This window comes from Psittacula echo (assembly GCF_963264785.1).
Source record: "Psittacula echo genome assembly, chromosome: 6".
NCBI classification, from domain to species: Eukaryota; Metazoa; Chordata; class Aves; order Psittaciformes; family Psittacidae; genus Psittacula; species Psittacula echo.
Genome location: NC_137743.1, coordinates 49,480,568 through 49,502,970, shown reverse-complemented (window position 1 = coordinate 49,502,970; position 22,403 = coordinate 49,480,568). Strand labels below are relative to the sequence as shown.

The 22,403-nt window shown below is 38.1% G+C and overlaps 1 protein-coding gene across 1 annotated transcript in view; it reads left to right on the top strand.

Moving 5' to 3' along the window:
• Positions 1-22,048, top strand: part of CABCOCO1 (ciliary associated calcium binding coiled-coil 1) — a gene marked incomplete at both ends in the record, with an annotated part of 49,359 nt that extends 27,311 nt beyond the window's left edge. The window contains 3 exons of the mRNA XM_080622011.1: positions 16,546-16,668; positions 17,401-17,547; positions 21,971-22,048. Coding sequence (XP_080478137.1) covers positions 16,546-16,668; positions 17,401-17,547; positions 21,971-22,048 — 348 coding nt within the window. The remainder of the gene's footprint in view (positions 1-16,545; positions 16,669-17,400; positions 17,548-21,970) is intronic.
• Between the last annotated feature and the right edge of the window lie 355 nt (positions 22,049-22,403).

The following is a 22,403-nucleotide window of genomic DNA, read 5'->3' as shown; positions in this document are numbered from 1 at the left end:
GCCATAATTTCTAAAGCATAACTGTGCTAACATGAAATATGTATATACAGGTACATTTGCCAACTTGTTCTAATTTTTGTATTTGCTTTCCACCTCAGGTACTGGGAGGGGCTGCTGATCAGTACACTGACTGAAGGCAAATGCAGAATTGTTGTAGGAGAAAATGTAGGTATGCAGGCAGTATTTGCAGAAGAAGTATGCTTTTTTACTGTAGTTTCAAAAGAGGACTAGGTTTCTGTCCCATAAGACCTGCTTCTGAGACTTCTGGGATCCCTCAGTATGCTAGCCAGCATTTGCTGGCCAAGCATTTGCAAGTGTCTCATAAGCACTGTGTAAGAGAGTGTTTTTGTGCCACATAAATTCGCCAGCTTTGCACCCATTGAAAACGACTCTGGATCAGGCCTCACAAGCTATGTGTGTCTAGAAATCTAATTCATATAGTTTAGCTCCTCTTCAAACTGGGTCTTGGCTAAGGTAGAAGAATGCAATGCAAAACAGTTAGTGACTGTGGAAAGGAGGAAGATTCTGTCCAAGGAAGCGTTTTCCTATCCTTCTCCAGCTTGATGCCCTCCCAGCATGAGACTTTCCACCTCTTCAGCAGCACCTGCTCTTTGTAAAAATGAGAAGGGAGAACCAAGCACCACTGTGACCAAAAACCAGAATTCCCCTATTTTTTTATTGCCATGTTTAACCTCTGCTCTTTTAATTGCATGCACAGCAGGAGAAAGGGGATGTGCTTTAACAACTTGTCAGGTATTAAGCGGTGCAAATTTTTAGCTGGAAATCATGCTGTCAGTTGGAAGTAAACAATAAGGCCACATATATTTAATTTTTAATAAATTTTGAGTTATGCTATTCTTTTAATTACATTAATCAGGCAGGCTCCAACACTGCAAGCCTTAGGGCTTGAAGTGCAGTTTCAATGCTTTGTAATAAATTTGCCGAACTTTGGAAAAAGATGAAATGGCTTAATATTAAACATTTGCTTGATTTAAATTTTACTAACCCATGCACTTTATAATTCATATTCTTTCAGTGCAATGTACTGCCACAGCAGAATGGTGGTAATAGTAATTGTGAGTAAGTGTTCCTTTTGCACACAGGTTTTGCTTATAAACTAGATGAGTAAAGGGGCCTGGAGTGTCGAGGGAATGCTAAAGATCTACAGAGTCTTTCACTTCAAGGTCATTGGTTCAAGCACGCGTCATTGAAGACAGAAAGTTAACATCTGACTGCTGCTTCGTAATATACATGAAATGAGTTAGTGGTGTCAGTGGAGACAAGGAAAGAATACAACCAGTTTAATAGTAAGAGGTAGGACTAATGCGTAAGTCCAAAAAAAGAGAAGCAGTCAGGAGATACTCAATTTACCAGGAGGCCTCTGTCTTCTCCTGCATGCAGTCCTAAGGGCTGGTTTTGTTCTTCAGCTTAAAAAGGTTGTAGCTACCCTTCTGGGTCTCATTTGATGTCATAAGTTTAATTGAATTGAGCTGGGTAAATAGTGTGTCAAAAAGAAAAATTCAGGTAGAAGATAGTTTGATGATGAAGTAATAGTGACCCTGGTTTGATGCTGCTAGGGCGCTTCACAACAGGCTCTTTGAAGGAATCTGCAAAACTGATAACCTGACCACTTGTCATTACCTCAAGCATATGAATCACAACCAGAAAACTGCTGGCTGTGGTGTCCTCATGACTGCCTTCCAAGTGAATTAATTACAGCCTGCCAATGATAATTCCCCTGTAAAGTTAATTGAACAAGGTACTCTCTCTTTTGATCAGTCGTGCAGTGTTGTTGTTTAAGTCTTTTTTTAAAGAAGTAGTTGCTTTTCAGTGCTGTGATCCCTTTATGTGGGACCTCTAAGAAGATTAGGTGTGTTTAGAGGAAGGAGTGTGTATAACATGGCAGTGATTTTTATAATCCATTTCATATCTAGTTGTCAAAAAGAAGTAAATTCTTTATGTCTACTGTTGTAAAAAGTGCATTATTTTCCCCTTTTGTTCTATGAACCACTGAGATTTTAAAGGTTACTGTTCTGCAGCTGTCTTTTCCTTTGGTCTTATTGTTGTCATTGTTTGTTTTGAAATCTGGGCTGAGACTGGACCCAGGACGCCTTTGCTCAATGTACTTGGGGTTTAGTGAAATAAATTATTTCAGCCGTTGTAAAAGAGCCCTATGACGTCTCCTTTCCAGAGTGGCTTTAGTTATGAACATATAGAAAAGTATAAAATAACCCCAGCAAGCTTCATGTAAGTAGTTACTTTATTAATAAGCTCTCATGAAAAACTTTTTACGAGTAAAAAGGGAAATAAGGTGAGAAAGATGAGAAAGACCAGAGAAGCAGAAAGAGCCTTCTAGACAAGGGAAGAGAAAAAGGAGTTTATGGGGAGAAATAGAGATATGCAACCCGGCTTAGTCTGCTTCATTTCTTTTGCTCTTTAGCCCTTGTTACTTGTATACTTAAAGTTTTTAGACCTTTGGAAGAGGTTTTAGTCACAGTTTTTTTGTGGTTTTAATATGTGTATACATTGAAAATATTTAGTCATATTTTATATGTAATGTTGGATTTTATTTTTATTCTCAATACTTGCCTGGAGCATAAAGCTTTTTTTTTTTAAGAGCTTTTACCTGTCTGAGCCATTGAATTAGTCTAACACAGCAGTTATTAATTTATAGGTGGTTTCACTTCATTGTAATGCGGAAGATTTTGTAATAGAATTTTATGAATGAAATTATGGTTTACCTGTAAGTAAATATTCACATCATAACTTTGTTTTTTGGCAGTGACAATTTAAAACCTCATCAGGGTCAAAAAAAGGAAGGAGCCAGAGGTTAAAAATCAGATATTTTTGCAATAGTCCAGGGGAAAACCTTTATAGCATATGGCACTGCGCTTCCTGAAAGAAAAGATAGTAATTAATCCCTCACTTTGCAACCTGTTTTTTTCACCTCTGAATTCAAATGCAAAACCTTTTTGACATAAAAATGAATTAGGATCTAAAATTATTGTCATCTGTTTAAGAAAATGACACAGATTTGAAGTAATTATTAAAAAATTCTTTAATCACAGGCTATGGCAACCTGCAGTATTTGGTTGAAGGATTTTTAGGGTTTGAAACAAAAAAAATGGATCCAAGAGAACTTTTACATTTCAAAATATTAGTGCATCAGCTTTATTGGAAAAAGATGAAATTGTTTGAGTGACCTCAGTAAAACAATTTAGACTGTGATTCCCGGAATGCTCGTGAAGCTGACATGTCTACATGTTCTTAAAAAAAGTCATAATCCATCATTCTGATGCTAGATCGATGGATTATGACTTTCTGATGTCAGATCTGTGAATTAAGGCTTTTTTGAGTACAGCCTGCTATCCAATTATTGCCCCTATTCATATATTATAAATCATTATTCCTTCACCAGGTCATCAGCAGTTTCTATTTCCTAAAGTTTCAGAGCCTTCTTTTTTTAGCCAGTGTGGCGCTCCCATTAAGCAATCAGAAATGGGAAGTGCTGACCTGGAAAACAAAGCTTCTATCACAGCAAATTATTGAGGGAACAACATTCATTTCTAATTCTTGTACTTTCTGTTGAAATAAAGGCAATTAGATTAGATTGAAACAAATCTCATGCCCTTCCTGCACAAGCAAGCAATATAATAAATTAGCACAAAAGTTTTTGGCATGTATTGACTTAATTTTTAAGTGCTCATTCCTGAGTTTCTTAAAAATGATGCTTTCTTCTGATAATTTTTTTTTTTTTTTTTTTTTTACTATATGAAGACAGATCAGCTTCTGATTAAAAGCTGAATATTGGCAGCATGTTACTTTAAATGATTGTGTCTATTAGGTGCTGTTAAACTGAAATTCCTTTGAATTAATGATTTATAGAACAATAAACTTACCTCTAATGCAATGGAGTATAAGATAAAAGTAGAAAATGCTTTACTGTAACCAATTTAGGTGCATCAAATCAAAATGCATTTTAAACAACTTTATAAAAAGATATTCTGAAAAAGAAGAGCTATTTTAGAACCTATCATGCATCCAGAGAAGTCATTAAATGAAATGTAATCATGCTGTGTTGGAGAGTTATCTCAACAGATTTCTCAAGCTGAGGGAATTTAGGCCTAGTCCATATGTGGATGGAAAAAAAATCGATAGTATGATCTTGTTGTTGGTTTTTTTTATGTCATTTTGCTGTACTGATAGTTCTTCATTAGGATGCAGTTTTCACACTAGATGGCTGTGCATGAAATATGTCCAGTCAGTACATGGCTAGCAGAATTGTTGTCAAAAAAGATAGTAATTGATGAAAGGGAGGGTGATATAAATGGACATTGTAGAACTCATCTTCTATTAACTATTTGTTCTAGTCCTGTGTCTGTTATGAGAAACCTGTTACAGCACTAGTTTGTTCCTCATTTTCTCATTTGGGTGGTCACATGGATTCTACGTTCTGTGTCCCAACGACTGTTTACGTGACACTTTTCCTGAAAACCAAAACTATGTATCTCATCCTGGTTGCTATTCAGTCAAGGATGTTATCTGAAACCACATGAGAAAGTTAATGCAGTAGTTTGCATGTCCTCTCATCAAGCAGTCAGTGGGGGTAATGCTTTAATATGTTTTAGTTTAATTCTTAAGGGAAGACATTGTCTTGGCATATTTGTCTCATTCATTATTGTTTATTTCAGGACATTAATGTCATCTTTTCCCTCACCTTCTCTTTTCTGTTATCTGTTTTACATTTTCAAATTTTGGTCATTAAGACTTCCAGAGTGCTGCAAAACGTTAGAAAGAGCTGGCTTGTTGTGAGAGCAGAGAAACAGATATTCTGCAAATGCTTCTGGAGAAAGCATGATTTCAAGGGCACATGCCAGCACAGGACGGAACCCCTGGTGGGGCTCCAGAGCCTTCCTTGGTTTAGATTGCTTTCTGATGCGATACAGCTTTAGAGCCCAATTCTGCTGATAGGGAGTCTAGCAAAACTGCTTCTGCCATCCACGGAAGTAGGCTCCAACCCATTTTAAAGTTTCCTGGGAAATGCTGTTGCCCACTAGATGGAGACACAAGATTTTATACATTAGTGGATATACAGATGGTAATCAAACCCACCAGCTGCCGCCTGCTCTTTTCAGGCACCTTGCCAACTTACTGGCAGTATGTTGACTGGAAAGCAGACAGTGACACACTTTGATCGAAAAGCTTGTATGATGATTTTTTTTTGTTGTAATATTATTGTTTTTTTAAAAAAATGATAAAAGAGATCAAGACGTGTATCTTGATCAAAGGGTACTGCTGTCTGCTTCCCCATCAGCAACTTCTAATTTATAGAAATCAGATTGCGTGGAAAGCAATCAGCAAAGGTTTGAGGTCTTTCTTGTTCTCACTGCCAAGACGTGCTGACAAGTGAGAAAATTAAAATCAGAGAAAGTAGGGAGAAAACTAGTAAAACACTGGTTGAAATATAATTATTTAAAGTTCATAATTTTAATAATTTTAGAGCTTTAAAAAAACCCAACAAACCAAACAGTTAAGAGTGCTCAAACTGTCTATCCCTTATATTATAAGAGCACCTTAAGATCTTCCTCTGTTGGAGGGTGTTGCTTGAAGACTAATTTACCATTAAGAGACAAATATATCTGTTAAGTTACTTGTCACAGAGAAATAAATTGTCTCTAGGTTTGGGGCCAAGTTTTTCAAAGGTATCCTATCAGCTCTGTTTCTTCCACATGGAGCTGTGCATCCAGTATGATTTATTAGGATGTATACATGATATAATGAACACCTGCAAAGAACGCTTAAACTAGTCAGCCCTGTAAATGTGAAGATACTGTGTGCAGAGAGACTACATTGAAAATTTGACTATTAAATTTGGTAAGGTCTTGTCTCTTTAAGGTCTCTAGTGGGGCATTTTCTCTTTTCAGCTTTTGGTATTGATTCCTTCTTTAAAAGCCATTTTTTGGTTTAGGTTTTTTGGGGGGGGGGGTTTGTCTGGTTTTTGTTTGTTTTTTTTTTTAGCCGTGCTAGGCTTAAACAACAATTAGCAGTTACAGACATATATATGTGCACATATATGGATTGTGTTGGCTGGAGAAAGACTGTGTTTTGGTGCATAAGTGAATATTTCTGGCCAACATAAAAACACAAACCCAGTGGCAGTTGTGAGAGTTGGTTCAGTTTCTGCCAGATGTTGAAATCAAATTAAAGAATCATGACAGGAGGACCTAAGTTATGTGACATTTTGTCTAGATGGAGCAAGGGATTATCGGGTGGAAATAACCTGAAGTAGTTAAGGAAGTGAATAGGGCCCACGTCCAGAAGTCTTTACAGTGCCATCTTTGATATGATATTTGGGTTATGAGTCTATTGAGAAAGAAAGTTAAAATCTTGGTTTGGTGAGAAGAGATACTGTGGTAGCCACACTAGACATTCATCTGCTTCATGCAGCCTGGCATGCTTGGCAGCTGAGGCCAAAGGGGAGTGCGAGACTAGAATAGTAAGTGTACTGTTTAGCATTGTACTCTGGTACCAGAGTGGTGAAGATGCATCTGTTCAGCCTCACTGTCTCTCCTCCATGTGTGAGACGTTCAACTCTGTTGCTGGCTACTTCCCATCGCTCGCGTTCACCTCTTCTGCATGTTGACCCATGCTTTTGCCAGAGCTGCTAAGTCTTTCCTTCCACAGGACTAATTATGTTCTTGTGTCTCCATCCACTCTGCCTTTCTCTATTGCCTGCTGAGCTTTCCAGCCATTAGTGGGTTTTCTACGATTTCCTCAACTTCTCTGCTTGGCAATCCAGACACATTTCGTGTTCCTGATGAGTGTTTCCTTCTGAGGGTTAGATGGAAAGACAGCAGCTTCAGAGTAGGCAATGTCATGCTTCCAGGTATAGCTGTGCATTCTTATAAGAAGGTGCTGCTTTTTGGTACTTGTGATGCTGCTATTTAGGAAAGCTGCCAGGGGAAAGGTGTTGCTAAAATGAATGGATAAATCCCTTTGACATAATCGCTTCTTTTTTTTTTTCTTTTCTGTCAAAAGCTGACACATTCTCTTTATCTCATCATGCAAACTCTGTGCAAACTTTATGATCACATTATCTTTGCCTATTTTTGTAGAACAGAGTTTCTCAAAAGGACAAAACACAAGGTGGGGTAAGAGGAAAGTGTACAGTTCAACCCAGTACCTTTCACATTCACTTGTTCTATAGCCAACCTAAGATTTTCAGTTCAAAGTTTGAAACATTTGCTCTCAATTCTGACTTGTGTTAAAATTCTGTGTGATTGTGGAAACCTTTTTTGAGCATATTGCATATTTTTGTTGGTTTTGATACCTATGTGGAAATTTTCTAGAAGATGAAGTTAACATAAAGTTTATAAGAGATAAGGAGGTAAATGAGTGTTGGTTTGTTGGGGCTTTGGGGTGTTTTTGGTTTTTTTCTTTTTTAGTTTGGGGAGGCATTATTTGGTAGAAATGTTTGTTTCTTCTCATGCTTTCTTTAAACAAATTTTGAAATCTCCACATTGGATTATATGATTTGTCATGAGCTTCCCAACAAGCCAAAGCAGAGTGAGATTTATGGACTTTTTTCCACCAGAAACCATTTCATGCCCCAACAGAAATGGAAATGACTCTTCTCAGAAACCTTCCAAGTTGAAGTGGGAGGAGATAATCTGTAAAGAGATGTTACCTTCTCAAAAACAACCTCACATCATCCAAGGTGTGGCTGGCTTTGGCAATTTACCAAGAGGAAATTTAGTAGATTTCAAATCACCCACCAATCCAAGCTGTGCTGAAACAAAGCCTTGTTTAACTCGCATTTACCAGACTAGCCCTGCCCTTATACACAACTGCATTTTTATTTAATATGAACGACAGTATTATAAGATAGAGTTAAAACTAACCCCAGCATTCAAGATGAGAACCAGTATAAACAGATTTATGAACATATACTGTTTACAATGGAGTATGAAATTCAAGTGTCATATAAGGAAGCGATGGTTTCTTTTGACTGACAGGCTATGGTTAGAATACTGCAGATTCCAGTTATGTGGAAATGCAGTTGTAAAGAAGTACTGATGTCTTAAACTTAGGTGGAGTTTTGTGTGTACTGGTCAAATATTCTGGTGTTAAAATAGACATTTCACATAGAAAGGTGAATAAAAACTGTATCTATGAAATTTGTGAGAAAAACTGGCTTACTTCTGAATTCCCAAATTGGTAAATGTATGTTAATAACTTCATTTTTATGATAAAAACATGAAAAAATAACTCCCTAAAATAGTCTTGAGTCAATTTTCTGATAAAATAAAATTATTTTCCCATTTGTTATTAAAATGACCTACCGTAAGATTTTTTTTAACCAGGTGTTAATTAAAAATATGGAAATGGGTTTAAAAAGCATTGCAGTTCACAGGGGAAGAATTACCATAACTGATTTGTTCTCAGAGCCATGCCTGTTTTGAGATGTTTTTAAGATGTCTAAGTTACTGGTTGTTTTTCTGCATGATTGTTTCCAAAGCAAAATGTGATTCCAATAAAAACAGTAATTGAATTACAGTCCACAGGACAAATTGTTGTTTTAACAGAAACTTACACACTCAGGCAAAGACTTTATGTTTTAGGTCTAATAACAAAGAACAGAAGCTCCCCATTTTTATGTGATCATATATCCTGAAAAGTTTTGTAATGTAGCATATTTTTGAAAAATCTGTATTGTAGTTTTTAAATTATGAGATCAATTTTTTTTCTTTTTAGCTTAGAATCAATATTCTTTAGGTTGTTTGGTTTGGTTGGTTGGTTGGTTGTTTTTTTTTTTAATGAAACCTTTTAAATGTTAGGGCAGCTTTTTTCTGCAGCATCAGCTAGGGGTGAATCAATATAGACAAGCATATACATACCTAATGCACCTGATAACTGAGAGGAGTATAGAAAGAGCTTGTTCCTTTGTCATTGGTGCGGGAATGTAGAGAGTATGAGACAGTTGTGTGAGGGGCTTATCCAGGACCAGCCTTGCATGGAGGAAATGCTGGTTTCAGAGGAAATGGGTAGGAAAGGAAGGCTCTTCAAGAATGGCGGCAGACAAAGGCTGGAGGTGGGACCTCTGTCCAGCTTGAGGCAGTGATTGCACGTTACTGTATCAACACCAAAAGATAATTGTTCTGCTGCCAGACTTTCTCGGCAGGAGCTCCCAGTCTTGAACCTTGAATCCTTTTGATTTTAAAAGTTTCTTTTAAAGTTTTCCTAGTTTTGGGGGAATCTTCTTTCATGTACATTGTACTCATGTAGATGAAGCCTGAAGACTCACTTACTGAACTAAGAGAAACCCGGTGGGCATACACACAGCTCTCTAGACACATGCCTGCTGTAACTGATGTGTACACAGCATTAGACGTGCCAGGAACAGACGTAAATGCTGGAGATAGGCATGTCTACATTCGCTTGGTTTTGGCAGTCCTAGGGCTGACCCTGTAGAACAGTAATAGTTGGTGAGACATTGCTGCATCACACATGTAACACCTGGGAAAAAACAGCCCAGGATAGTGCCAGCAGCCATCTGACTTTTACAGTATGCACTCAGGGCTGCAGGAGGAATGTATGGTGCTGTTAATCCCCGCTAAGTTTTTATAGTTGCTCTTTGAATAAATAAGGGAATATTTCATATTTCCCAGCACCAGGCAAACTGAGTAATCCAGCTTTCCTCAGTTCCAATGGGAAAGGTAAAAGGCTGTGCTTGCTGTAGTCCAGGGGAGGTATATTAAGCAATTGTTAGGTTCTTAATTTATCTTAGCTGCTCTGACTGTTTCTCAGGAGATGCAGTCATCTTTGCGCTTACTTACAAGCAGGGGTTTAGGGGATTGACAAAGCCCCTAAAGCAGGTGTGATGAATGCCACCCCCCTAAGCAATTTACGTCTTATAGGCCGTTTTGTTGCCAAATGCATATGCTCTCATGCAAATTGATTTTCTGACAGTATGAGATGGCAGCAAGTCTTTAGAAAAGGTATGAAGCCTCCTTCCAGAAAGAGGTACCAAAATGCACCTGGCCAAGTATGCTTTCAAATTTTTGTCATAGTGTTTTCAGCATTCATCTCAGATCTTCCCTGATTGATTTGGAAAAGAAGAGATGTACAGCAAGGAAATGTACAGCCCTGACCTCATAAGGTGTGTGCAATCAAAATATTAGACCATCTGCTATGCATTGGGTTCAACAGAACCTACTTTTATGGTTTCTAATGTGATCATATGACTAATTTTAAAAGTCCTTACTTTTTTAAAAGAATATTTGTAAATCCAGAAAGTTTGTTACTGTGGGAAAGGTGCTTGTTTTGTTGGTTTTTTTGAAATGGCTTTGGATCCCTGTTAAATATAACTGTACAGCCACACTAGGAGTTGCCTGTTCTTTGCTTGTCTGATGGGTGCTCTTGAACTGGAAGAGGCGGACTTGTCACTTTGAAGAGTCCTAATATGCAAGAGTTGCACTTTCAGGTACTAAAAAAATACGTTTCACCCTTCCTCAAAATCTGTATGCATTGTTTTTAAAACGTTTAAAAAGGAGTTTAAAATGGTGAGACAGACCTTCAAAAAATCATGAATGTTTCTTAAAAATATTAAAAAATATTAAAAATAAAGTATTTTTTAGTTTGGTTCCTTCTGCTTGCAGTCTGGTTTTTGAGCTTTCACGATTTATGTTTTCAATCTTTTCTCTGCAACTGTAAGAGCTAGACACTAACTTTATTTTAAAATGAAAACTGAGATGCTCTTGTAATCCCATAACTCTAGGAGATTTGGCAATGCTAAACACAATGTGAATCTAGAGTGACCATTCCAAGGTGAATCATTTAGTGATGTGTCCTCAGCATGAAAGCCAACTGGGGATTTTTTTTTTTTTTTATCTCTTATTCTGTCTTTCTAAATAATCTCTGAATGGTCAGTAATAATTGGAAGCTGGGTAAAAGCAGAAGTAGATGACCGCAGCCCAGTTAAATCAGTATTATTTTTTTCTGGTATGTTAGGATATTCTTAAGATATCTCTAGAGAGGAAGGCTTTGGTTGTTATTGTAGAAGCACTCTTTTCTACTCAGTCAAGCATTAAAATTGGCAGCAGTTCCTCGAGTAGCAAGAAAATCCTGGTTGTTGCCCTCATCTAGTTACTGAAAACAGTAAGAGGATATGTAAAAGCTTTAACTCGAAGGAAAAATATTTGTAACTCTGACAGTGTGTTTCCTTACAATAATTTATGGGCAAAATGTAGGAAAGGAGGAACACAAGCTATAAATAATATTCCATATGTAAACATAATGGCAGTAGCAAATTCTTTTTTATTTAAAAATTAATATTGATATTCATTAATATAAATTACCACATTTCAGATGACTCTGATGTCCTTGAGGCCAGATGTCACTGACTGATTTACAGCTTCCTGGGAGGAGGAGCAGATCCTGTTTTGTCAATGTAGGCACCAAATTGCTTCAGATAGCTATTTTGGACTAGATTAATTACTGATGTATTGTCAACAACGTTGATTCACATCTCGGCTCAGAAGCATGGAAAATTCTCTTTTAAAAGTATTAACTTGAATTTTGAAATGCAGGGAAAAGGGCATAAAGTATGTGTTTGACTTACTGAACTTTTGTCTCATTTGAGAAATAGTGGTTTGAAAGATCCTGCCCAGGAACATGCACACAGAATTTCCATGTGTTTCATTAGCAACTGGGGAACATGATTCAGAGTCCAAGTTTAATCTCTCATTGATCTTAATTCTACTTTAAATATTAATACAAATGTGTACAGTAAAGGCATTCAGAAGAAAGCTCTGCCATCTTAATCACACGACATAGATCATATGTCTGGATTAAGTTTTTAAATGCTTCAAAATATCCTTCAGTCCTTTGGACCCTGGGTATAGCATTGCTGCAGAATAGGATGGCAAATATATTTGTAGAGCGATCAACAGCCTCCCAGAAAAACCCCCTGTGAGAACGCTGCAGGGCAATGCCTGAGAAGGCAAGTAGGGTGGATTCATTGTGTTTGCATATGCTGGCAGGTTAAAGGTGGGGAGGAAGGCAGGTTTGAGTCAGTGTGGCAGTGCATCTCTGTCCATTAGTTATTCATTCAAATTCGACCACATAAAATACAGGCAGCTAACAAACAATATCTTGTAAATGCCTTTTATTCCAGCTACTGAAATTCAGCACATTTATAGGTGTGTAGCTGGGCATGCTTAGCATGAATGGCAAACTAATGTAAACCCTGTATTAAATATTTTGTTTCATAGCAGATCTCACATTCATGTATATATATATGTATGTATATGAGAGAGGTCTGTGCAGGTCTCTGGTAGCACAAAGTCCTGTGGCATACTGTTAGAAATACACAGATGATACAAATATAAAGAATGACACACAAAGAACACCTTTTTTAAAATGCTCCTGCCATTCATATAAAACCAAATCCATATCAGTTGGAAAGCCATTGAAAGGCTTTGAAAGATGTTACAAGGCTTTAAAAATGGTCTGTGCTGAACTTGGGATATTTTTTCCAATCCTTAAAATCATTGTTTTCCTATGTTTGGTAAGATTAGCTACAGAGAATTTATGTTAAGACTCTGTGGAATGGAGTACAGAATTTCAGATAATATTAAACTGAAATGGTGGTTTTAAAATGTTTCTGTGTTACAAAAGTCTTGTATCAAGGAGGCAAACACACCACCCCCTCAGTCTCTTTTCTCATTTCTGAAAAAGTAAACATAAACTATAAATTCTAATTTTCAGCAAGTATGTTAGTAAATCCAAACTGACCTTGACCTTAGCTTTGCTAATTTCCGAGCTCTGATATTTATTCCCAGAGTGGATTGTTTCCCTTCATACCACATACATAAATACTGCAAACCTTTCCGATGACTTGAATTAGAGTGTAAGTAAATAGCTGGTTTTAATCTACATAATATTTTGTGAACAGACGTTCTGTGCTATGACTATTAAGATATACCCAGCAGCCATTTGTATAATACTAAAATCTCTTATATATAGTATTAAAAGTAATACTATCAGCCAGGGCTTGTTTTATGCCACAGAAACTTAAATAATAAAATACAGCATAGATAAAATCTGCAATAATAGTAACTTAAGCAAAATTAATTTAAGTAACAGATAAACATCTGGGGGAAAATGTAATGGCATACTGGTAAGTTATGCAAAGCTAATTTTATAGTAACAGCCACATCTGTGGAACTCATTTATTAGAATGCTTTACCAGTCTTCTTTCCTGCCATTATTCTGTTTTAAAAATTTTCATGTATACTATTTTATTGTCTTTGCCTACATTTGTAAAAAGGTAATTTGCTAGTTCTTAACAACAAGAAAACTATGTGGGTTTACATACAGAACAACATGACACTTTTGATACTGACCTCTCTTTATGCACACTTTTACTAGAAAGAATTCCAGAGAAAAATAGTGGCATGGGGCTATACATTGAGAGCGATGTTTGAATACCAGCTACTCACCTGTGACTCCACCAAGACTGGGGTGGGAAAGTAAAGGTGACACTGAACAATATTTCCCACATTAAGTTCTCCTGGATGTTAGAGCAGCCTCTAGCCTGCTCTAACTTGTCCAGATTCAAGAGGCCTTTTGGAACCCCACCACACCTAGGAATTAGTAAGACTATTGTTTTAGACTATATAAGACTATTAACTTCTGCTTCCTCCAGTCTCTTTAAGAGCATCCTTTTATCTGCAGCTGACACTAATATGCCATCTACATTTATGCAACTGCCTTATGATTTCTTTATGTTTGAATTCTCATGCATCCATTGGGCCGCAGTGTGCAGGAAAATATTCCCGGTAATTTTAAGGCATTATCATCTTGCCAAACTGTTTCTCACATTTCGATAGTTACATTGATTCAAGAGGACACTTTGAGTAATACATCTTTGTCATAGTGAATAATGCTCACATAATGACAAATCTTCAGGAATTAAAAAAAAGGAGGATGAATTTTTTAATGTGGGTCAGCGGAATTAATTCACCATAAATATACTCAGACTTAAGAAACTAACAATGTGTTTTTAAAGCCACTGTGACTGTATAAAACTTACTGTGTCTCCTTCTCTGTTTTTAAATAGATTTTACTACAGAGCCATTGGCGCTATTAAACATGAGGTTTTGTTCAAAGGAAATACAAAGACTTAATTGTTTGGGGTTTGGGTTTGTTGGGGTTTTTTTGGGGGGGTTTTTTGTTTGTTTTTTTTAAGGAAAGTATTGCATCAGAAGGATTCATTTAAATACGTTTGTTGGCTTTGGGCTCTCACCACAATTCATTCGTTCTAATTTTCCACTGGACTAGTTAAGGACACAATGTATATGAAGGAGCAATGCAGAATGGCATTTTTAGGTCACTATATTTTGGCTGTAAACTGTAGTACTGCTAATAAATTTATTATTACTAAACAAAATACTTCATATTTAACACTGAAACTTCACAGTCTTTTAAAAAAACTTTTGGCTGAATGCTGAGACTATTATGGCTCATTAAAGAGACTAGTTCTGCTGTAATTTAGTTATTTCTTCAAGATCCAAGGGTTATTATTAGACATGGAACAGATGAGTAAAGAATGGCTCTTTTTAAAAGGATGCAGTGAAGTAAAAATATTATTCTAAAAGAGGACATCTGAAAATCTTATCCGTGCTACAAAACTGTATTTCATCAGCTAGAAATTGATTTAAAAGCCCAGTCTAGTTTTTTTACATTATTTTTTTTTTTAAATTTGAAATGGAGGGAATAAATGGAACAATGATTTAATCTAAATTAAGAAATTATTTTGAGTAAATAGTTAACTAACAAAAAATACGTTATTTTAAGGGAATAGAAAGTAATTGTGAATTCTCATCCAATTCAGTGAATATTTTTAATAAGAAAATATAAGGTAAGAAATCAGAGAAAATTGAAATATTTGCTAAATCAAAAGAGCTCTAGGTTTTTGGATTTGGGTTTTTTCATTTTTACTTTTTTTTTTTTTAGGAATTTGAAATTAAAGTTTCTTTTTATTTTAGAAATAACATTTAGCTCAACTCAAGGTTTTTGCATTTTGATGCGCAAACTACACTTTCTACCTATTCCTTTTGTGAGTCTGTAGGCACTAGCACAGTGCTGTAAAATTTGAGTCATTAGTGATACAGAAAAAATGTTTCTATAAAATCTGATTTTCTTCTTACTTAAATTCAGGAAATCTTCCTGTCAGGCTCTTGGGTTCTTATAAACATGAGTTAATACTGTCTACTTTTTTTAGTGAGCTCACACATGACAGGGAATCTTGAAGATAAAGACAAAGTCAAAACATAACTTCTGAACAATTTCCAGAACTACAAAAGAGATTTTTAATGTGATAAATTATAATGGCTAGGTCTCACTTTTTATTTTCAGTTTTTGTTATGACTTTTGCAAATGTATAGACCCTTGAACATTTTCAGCATGTTTAACTGTAGCAAGTAACTAAACAAACCAAATATCAACCTAGCTGCGATTTCAAAGGTATGAGGAAATTAATTCATGGGAGCTGCAATTACCCTGATGTGAATTAATGTAGTTACATGTTTGTAATAGCTGACTCAGAACTGGAACATCTGCCTGGTATTCTCAGTGGGCACTTCCCACTGCAGAGGCCCTAGATATACCATTTTAGTATTATATGCTGTTCCTTGCTTGTTCAAAAAACTTGTCCCCCTGTTCAATCTCATCAATTAAAAAAAAACAAACCAAAATACAACCCACAAAAACCACACATGCAAAAAAAGACACAAACTCTTGTCCCTTCAGAGGATGCAGGGCCACCTTCTGCATCACTCACAAGAGCCCAAGCACAGAATAAGTACTGCATCCAGCTACTTCAGAGGGGAAAAGCCATTCCCCTGTCAGAGCATTCCTGGAGCCACAGTTCACGCGCCAGCAGAATACCAGTGAGGTTCCCGTGTTCACAGGAAAGTGAAGTGGGAGCAGGCATGATGAAGCTGCAAAACTTGTCCCATTGGCAACTCTTAAATTATAGCTACATATTTCTTAGGGCCTTATTTGATGCAGAGTGATTATAACTTTACTCCAGCTGATTCCTTTGATAGAGTACCCTAGTGGTCACCTGGGCCCTTTACTTCCAAAATGCAACCAGATCCCTGTTCAGAAGTGATATATTTGTATTGGGAAGACTGCGTGTTATCTAGGCACTGTGTTTTCTAAACTTAATTATCCACACGAGTAAGACGCTGTAGTGTTATGAAATTATGAAAATCATCTGTTCTTGCCAAGTATTATAAAGAGGGACCCTTGAGATGCAGCTAGAAATTAAAGCTGATCTATTATCATTTTCAGTATGCTTTCCAGTTCTGAGCACCTGGATAGTAACAAAAAAGGTATTGTTTTTTGTTGTTTGCCAGCCATTTTGTTACCACTTAGAAAAATCTGCAATAAACCTCTGAGCAAAAATTTAATTTGAATTACTTTTTCTTTTTCTTACATTTTTTCTCTTTTTTTTTTTTTTTTTTTTTATATTGCCAGTCTGTGATTGAACTTGCTGAACCTGCAGATCCTCCCTTCCCTGCTCTGCTGGAAGAAGGCATACCTTCGGACATCTATTCGTCATTCATAACATCACTAACAGCTGCAGAGACAGAATCTAAGGTAGAGGGTTTTGTTCTTTGTTTTGTTGGGTTTTTTTAAAGATAGTTTTCAATGGGTCTCCTACCTCATTTATTTCTCATTGGAGCCCAGACACTAATGACATTTACTCTCAAGAACATAGCATGCATTCTCTCCTAAGATTGAATGATATTACTTTTAATGCATTAATCAGTTAGCAGAGGACATTTATTTGAGTCAGCACCTCTGAGCTCTCAAACCATGCAACTTCATAATGATACGCGGTTTGACTCCACAACTCGCTGAAGTTGTAAAGTAGGTATGCTTTTATTCAGCAGGATGGGCAGGCAAGGTGTATCTCAAGCCAGCAGATGTTTGGGAGGCTCTGTCTTTGAACTAACTGATAAGTAGAAGGATGGTGTGAAATGTTATACTTTAGAAGGCTAGTGTGAAACAATTAACTCATGTTTAGTGGGGCCCCTGAATTCCACAGATTTATAACATAGTTTTCTTTCTACAGCTTAAGTTAAGCTAAAAAGTACTTTATATTTTCCAGGCACTAGCGTTTCTTATATCAAGCCCCCTGTATCAATAACCTCAGGCCAACCTGGCCTGGGCAGTGAGAGAGACACACTGATGGTCTCTATCAGAGCAGGAGTTCTCAAAAGCAGGCATCACGTGTTGTTGCATGTCTTCAGGTTTGACACTGTTTGGTCTTGTAGACAGCAGGATAATGTTGTAACTCACACATTTCTTGTGGTTGGTTGCTGCTAGGGGTCTGACCAAGAGAAATCTGATCAAGGGGAAGAGCCCTGTCCAGAGGCAGATTCCTTTGAGGTAGATGCTGTGGCTGCTATCACTGCCGAAGATCAGAAGACCGAAGAGTACGAAATCCTAAATGAAATTATTGGCAACCTTGAGGTACTAATATTAGAAAGCTATTCACCGATTTTGTCTATGGTTAATTAGATAGCTCAGCCTTAATAAATATAAACTGTATTCATGCTAAAGCTGGCAAAAAGCCCATCCATATGCTGTAAAAATGTGAATTAACCTCTATAAATAACTCCTAGTTTAGTCAGCTTACATGTGATAAGATAAAAAATATTCAGTAATATAACAACATATATCTTCAGCATTACTATGTGTTAAGAAACATGGGCCAAATCCTGCACTCAGTGATGTCAGTGATAAAATTCCTCTTCAGTGGTTCAGGATCAGCTGCTGTGATGGAGCATATGCAATGCGATGGAGCAATGTGTGCTTAATATAAATTGTTAGATGCATCTGTGTTACACATCCTTCAATATGCGTAAGAAATAACACAATTATGCCAGTTCTAGACTTGATTTGGTAGGTGTGTAACTATACAAGAGCTGCCTTAATGGAACACATCAGGTGGCCCTGGCCTGCAAAACCCTGAGGAGTCTGTAAGTTCTTTCTGCAGGATTCAAGAAATGGAAGGAAACTACTGTCAGTGAACGGACTTAAATTTGTCGTAGAGTGACCTGCTTCTCTACGGGGAGGTCTGTAAATTGAAACGTGGAAACCCAGCAGAGTAAATCATTGTTATTTTGTAAACTGCTCCCTCAAGTGTATGAAATTATTGAAAGCAAACCAGCTAGAACTCAGTTCCACCAAGGAACTGGTGGAATTTGGTCTTACTTGCAACAAACAGGTGGCATTAGCACTTTAAACTTTAGATACAGTGCATTGGACACTGTTGAAGAAGCAGTTTATTAAATTATGAAATAATATAATTATCATTAATATAAAAATTATTAAATTAGGAATTCCCGAGGTGGGTATCTCCAGAGAGGGGCCTTCAACTCCGGAGCGAGGGGAAACCCCCCCGTCCCGGAGCCTCAGCTCTGAGCAGCGAGAGCCACCCAAGGAGCGCAAGCCTTTGCCCGGCCTTGCCCAGGGGCGGGCAGCTCCGCTGACGCGGCAGGGACTCACAGGGGGCGGTGCCAAGAGGGACGGCCCCGCCCTGAGCGGGTAGAACGCGCCCCGGGGAGCGCTGGAGCAGGGCGTGGCACTGCAGTTGGTGCCGGCAGCGCGAGCGGGATAGGAAGCGCTTGCCTCAGGGCCAGGGCCTGCTCTGGGAGCTCTGCTCTGGCTGCCCTGGCTGTGACAGCGTAGGAATTAGACAGAGCTGATGAGAGGGGAGGCGGCAGCGCAGAGCTCGGGGTGTAGAGAGTGCCTGCACTGGTCTTGTGAGGGGAGGGGGCACAATGGGCAGGGGAAATCCTTCCTGACCAATTTGGTGGCCACCTATGATGGGGCTGCGGAACTGACGGACAGGGGTAAAGCAGTTGATGTCATCTACCTGGACTTGTGCAAAGCGTTCGACACTGTCCCACACGACATCCTTGTCTCTAAATTGGAGAGATGTCAATTTGATGGGTGGACCACTCGGTGGATAAAGAACTGGCTGGATGGTCACATGCAAAGAGTTGTGGTCAATGGCTCGATGTCCGGCTGGAGACCAGTAACGAGTGGTGTCCCTCAGGGATCGGTGTTGGGACTGATCTTGTTCAACATCTTTAACGGTGACATGAACAGTGGGGATTGAGTGTGCCCTCAGCAAGTTTCCCAATGACACCAAGCTGTGTGGTTCGCTTGATACGCTGGAGGGAAGGGATGCCATCCAGAGGGACCTTGACACACTTGTGAGGTGGGCTGATGCCAACCTTATGAAGTTTAACCATGCCAAGTGCAAGGTCCTGCACCTGGGTCAGAGCAATCCCAGGCACAGCTACAGGTTGGGCAGAGAAGAGATTCAGAGCAGCCCTGCAGAGAAGGACTTGGGGGTGTTGGTCGATGAGAAAATGAACATGAGGCGGCTTCAGTGTGTGCTCGCAGCCAAGAAAGCCAACCGTATCCTGGGCTGCATCAAAAGGAGCATGACCAGGAGGTCGAAGGAGGTGATCCTGCCCCTCTACTTTGTTCTCGTGAGACCTCACTTGGAGTATTGTGTGCAGTTCTGGTGTCCTCAACATAAAAAGAACATGGAACTGTTGGAACAAGTCCAGAGGAGGGCCACGAGGATGATCAGGGGACTGGAGCACCTCCCGTATGAAGACAGGCTGAGAAAGTTGGGGCTGTTCAGCCTGTAGAAGAGAAGGCTGCATGGAGACCTCATAGCAGCCTTCCAGTATCTGAAGGGGGCCTACAAGGATGCTGGGGAGGGACTCTTCATTGGGAACTGTAGTGATAGGACAGGGTGCAATGGGTTCAAACTTAAACAGGAGAAGTTTAGATTGGATATTAGGAAGAAATTCTTCACTGAGAGGGTGGTGAGGCACTGGAATGGGTTGCCCAAGGAAGCTGTGAATGCTCCATCCTTGGCAGTGTTCAAGGCCAGGTTGGATGAGGCCTTGGGTGACATGGTTTAGTGTGAGGTGTCCCTGCCCATGGCAGGGGGGTTGGAACTAGATAATCTTAAGGTCCTTTCCAACCCAAACCATTCTATGATTCTAAATATCTAATATTACCTGAAAATAGTGTGATATTAATAAATTGTTTTCCATGGGTTGTGCATAATTGGGGAATATAAATTAGAATAATGATACTTATTTGATTTCGTATTCCATTTCAACATGTCTTTAGAAACAGGAGGGAACCTTGTCTATGTTGTCTTGTTCCTATCCCTACCTACAGAAAAAATTAAGTACCTGGTTTTCACTTGACCTTGATTTCATTAGCTTCAGTGCTGTGAGCTTTTTTCCTTTACAAAACCTGCACAGAGAAAAATGCTTTTTTTTAATTTTAGTTTTTGTTAAGTCTTCCACCAATGTATCTTTTTCACCTGATTTCTTGACCTTTGAGGTAACCTTATAAGTAGATTTTTACCTAATACATGGTCAGACTCACCGTTTTGTTGTTATGAGTGAACTGTTGATTTCACAATCTGCATTATTTCTCCAGGGAGCACAAGGCAGCTGTTGCTCTAGTTGAGTATAGAAAATAACTTTTAGTCTAATGCCACAGTGCTGACAGTAATCACAACAGCAACCATAGTGAAGCATGATGGCAGCTGATTTTCACTGAAGGTAGAATCTGAGAGAGAGGGATGTAAAAACTGGAGAAGAAAGGCAGCTGGATTGGCTGGGAGAGAATTGGCATGGAGGGTTAGTGTTCCACAGCAAAGCAATGAAATATGCATGTAATGTGAAGGGATAGGGACATATTTATTGATACTTGAGGATGGATTGAATATGGCGAAGGCCGTCCTCAAAGATAAAAAGTTGAGGCAGAAATTCCAGCTTTTTGATGCTAATCTGAGCTACTGAGAACTTTGAAAACATTTTAGCTGTCGTTGTGTGTTGATGGGTTGCAGTATAGCACTAATAGGGATTTCTAGGACTGGCAAGCCAAAAAGTTCCTAAAATGGCAAGTTACTGCAAGCTTTTCTGGGCCAAATCAGTTCACTTTATCAAAATTACATGAAGCCCACTAAGAATGTAACTCTGAATTTTGGAACAGTTTATGCAGAGCCTATAAAGGACCTATGAGCCTGTTTCAGTTGTTTAAACAAAACTTTGTGACTCTTCGAAAGATTGTCATAGTAGTCCTTCCATTTATTGCATATTTTTGCAGTGATGAATTCTGATATTGATAAATGTACATAAATTCCCCATAAAGCCCCAGTATTTGTGGCCTTTTTCCCAGTGATCCTACATTTCCAAATGCTGTAGAATTAAAGATTGCTATGGATTATCACTGCCAAAGATTTCACTAAAAAATGTCACAACCCTCTTACCTTCCCCACAAATGTTACACTGTAAATTAAGCACTCAATGTCTACAACAGTCTGGAGTTCTAGAATCAGATGCACATTCATAATTGTGTTTGTAATTAAGACAGACAAGCAACATCACAGAAATATGTTTTCTTATTGTTCATTTTCAGTAATGTTTTCTAATTCCAGCAATGTTTCAATAAAATGTATTACACTAGAGAACAAACATCTGCAACAAAGGAAAACAGTGGCAACAACCAAATCCCAAAACAATTTTTCTGATTTGGTGTTTATTGGTAAAGGCTGTTTGAAAATACAGGCAAATTAGCCTATCTCCCAAAACAAGATTACATGAGAAATGGCTGTTCCAGATCACTTCCTGTTCATGGCAGTCATGCCATGCATCAGAGTTGTGCACAGTAATATGATAAAGTGTTATCACGTAAGTACAGGCTGAAACACCGTTATGTCTGAAAAACAGGAAGGTGTGTAGGATAATGTCTGTCTTACTGCACTACAGTGTGTCAAAACCACAAAGACAATGTGCAGCCTAAGATAGCTCCATCATAACCTGTTTTTTTCTTCTGATTTTCTTTACAGGCAGACATAAATGAAAAGCTGCAAATGCAAGAAGCAGCTTATACTTCGAGTACAGAAAAATTAAAAAGTCCTGAATAGCCAGATAAGAAAGGTGATCTTGAATTTCACTGAATTGGACAGTAGGGGATGGCACGCACAGGAGACTGGCCCCCTGCCGGAACGTAATTATTTTTGTAGAAAGGAAAATGGCTCTGTTAACATTTACCTAGAAATAGTTCATCCCAGTTCCTCAGATTTACTGTGTTCTGCCAGTGGTGTTGTTTAGTTTAGACTTAAGTACAAGATTATAAACAGAAGGATGCGTAATTAAAACATGTTGAAGTTCAGTTTATTTCTGAAAAGAAATCCTAATTTAAAAGGAAAAAAAAATTACTGTAGTTTCGTTCTTTCCTTTTTCCAGTTGTGAAATATAACTAACAGTTTCTGCTTTACA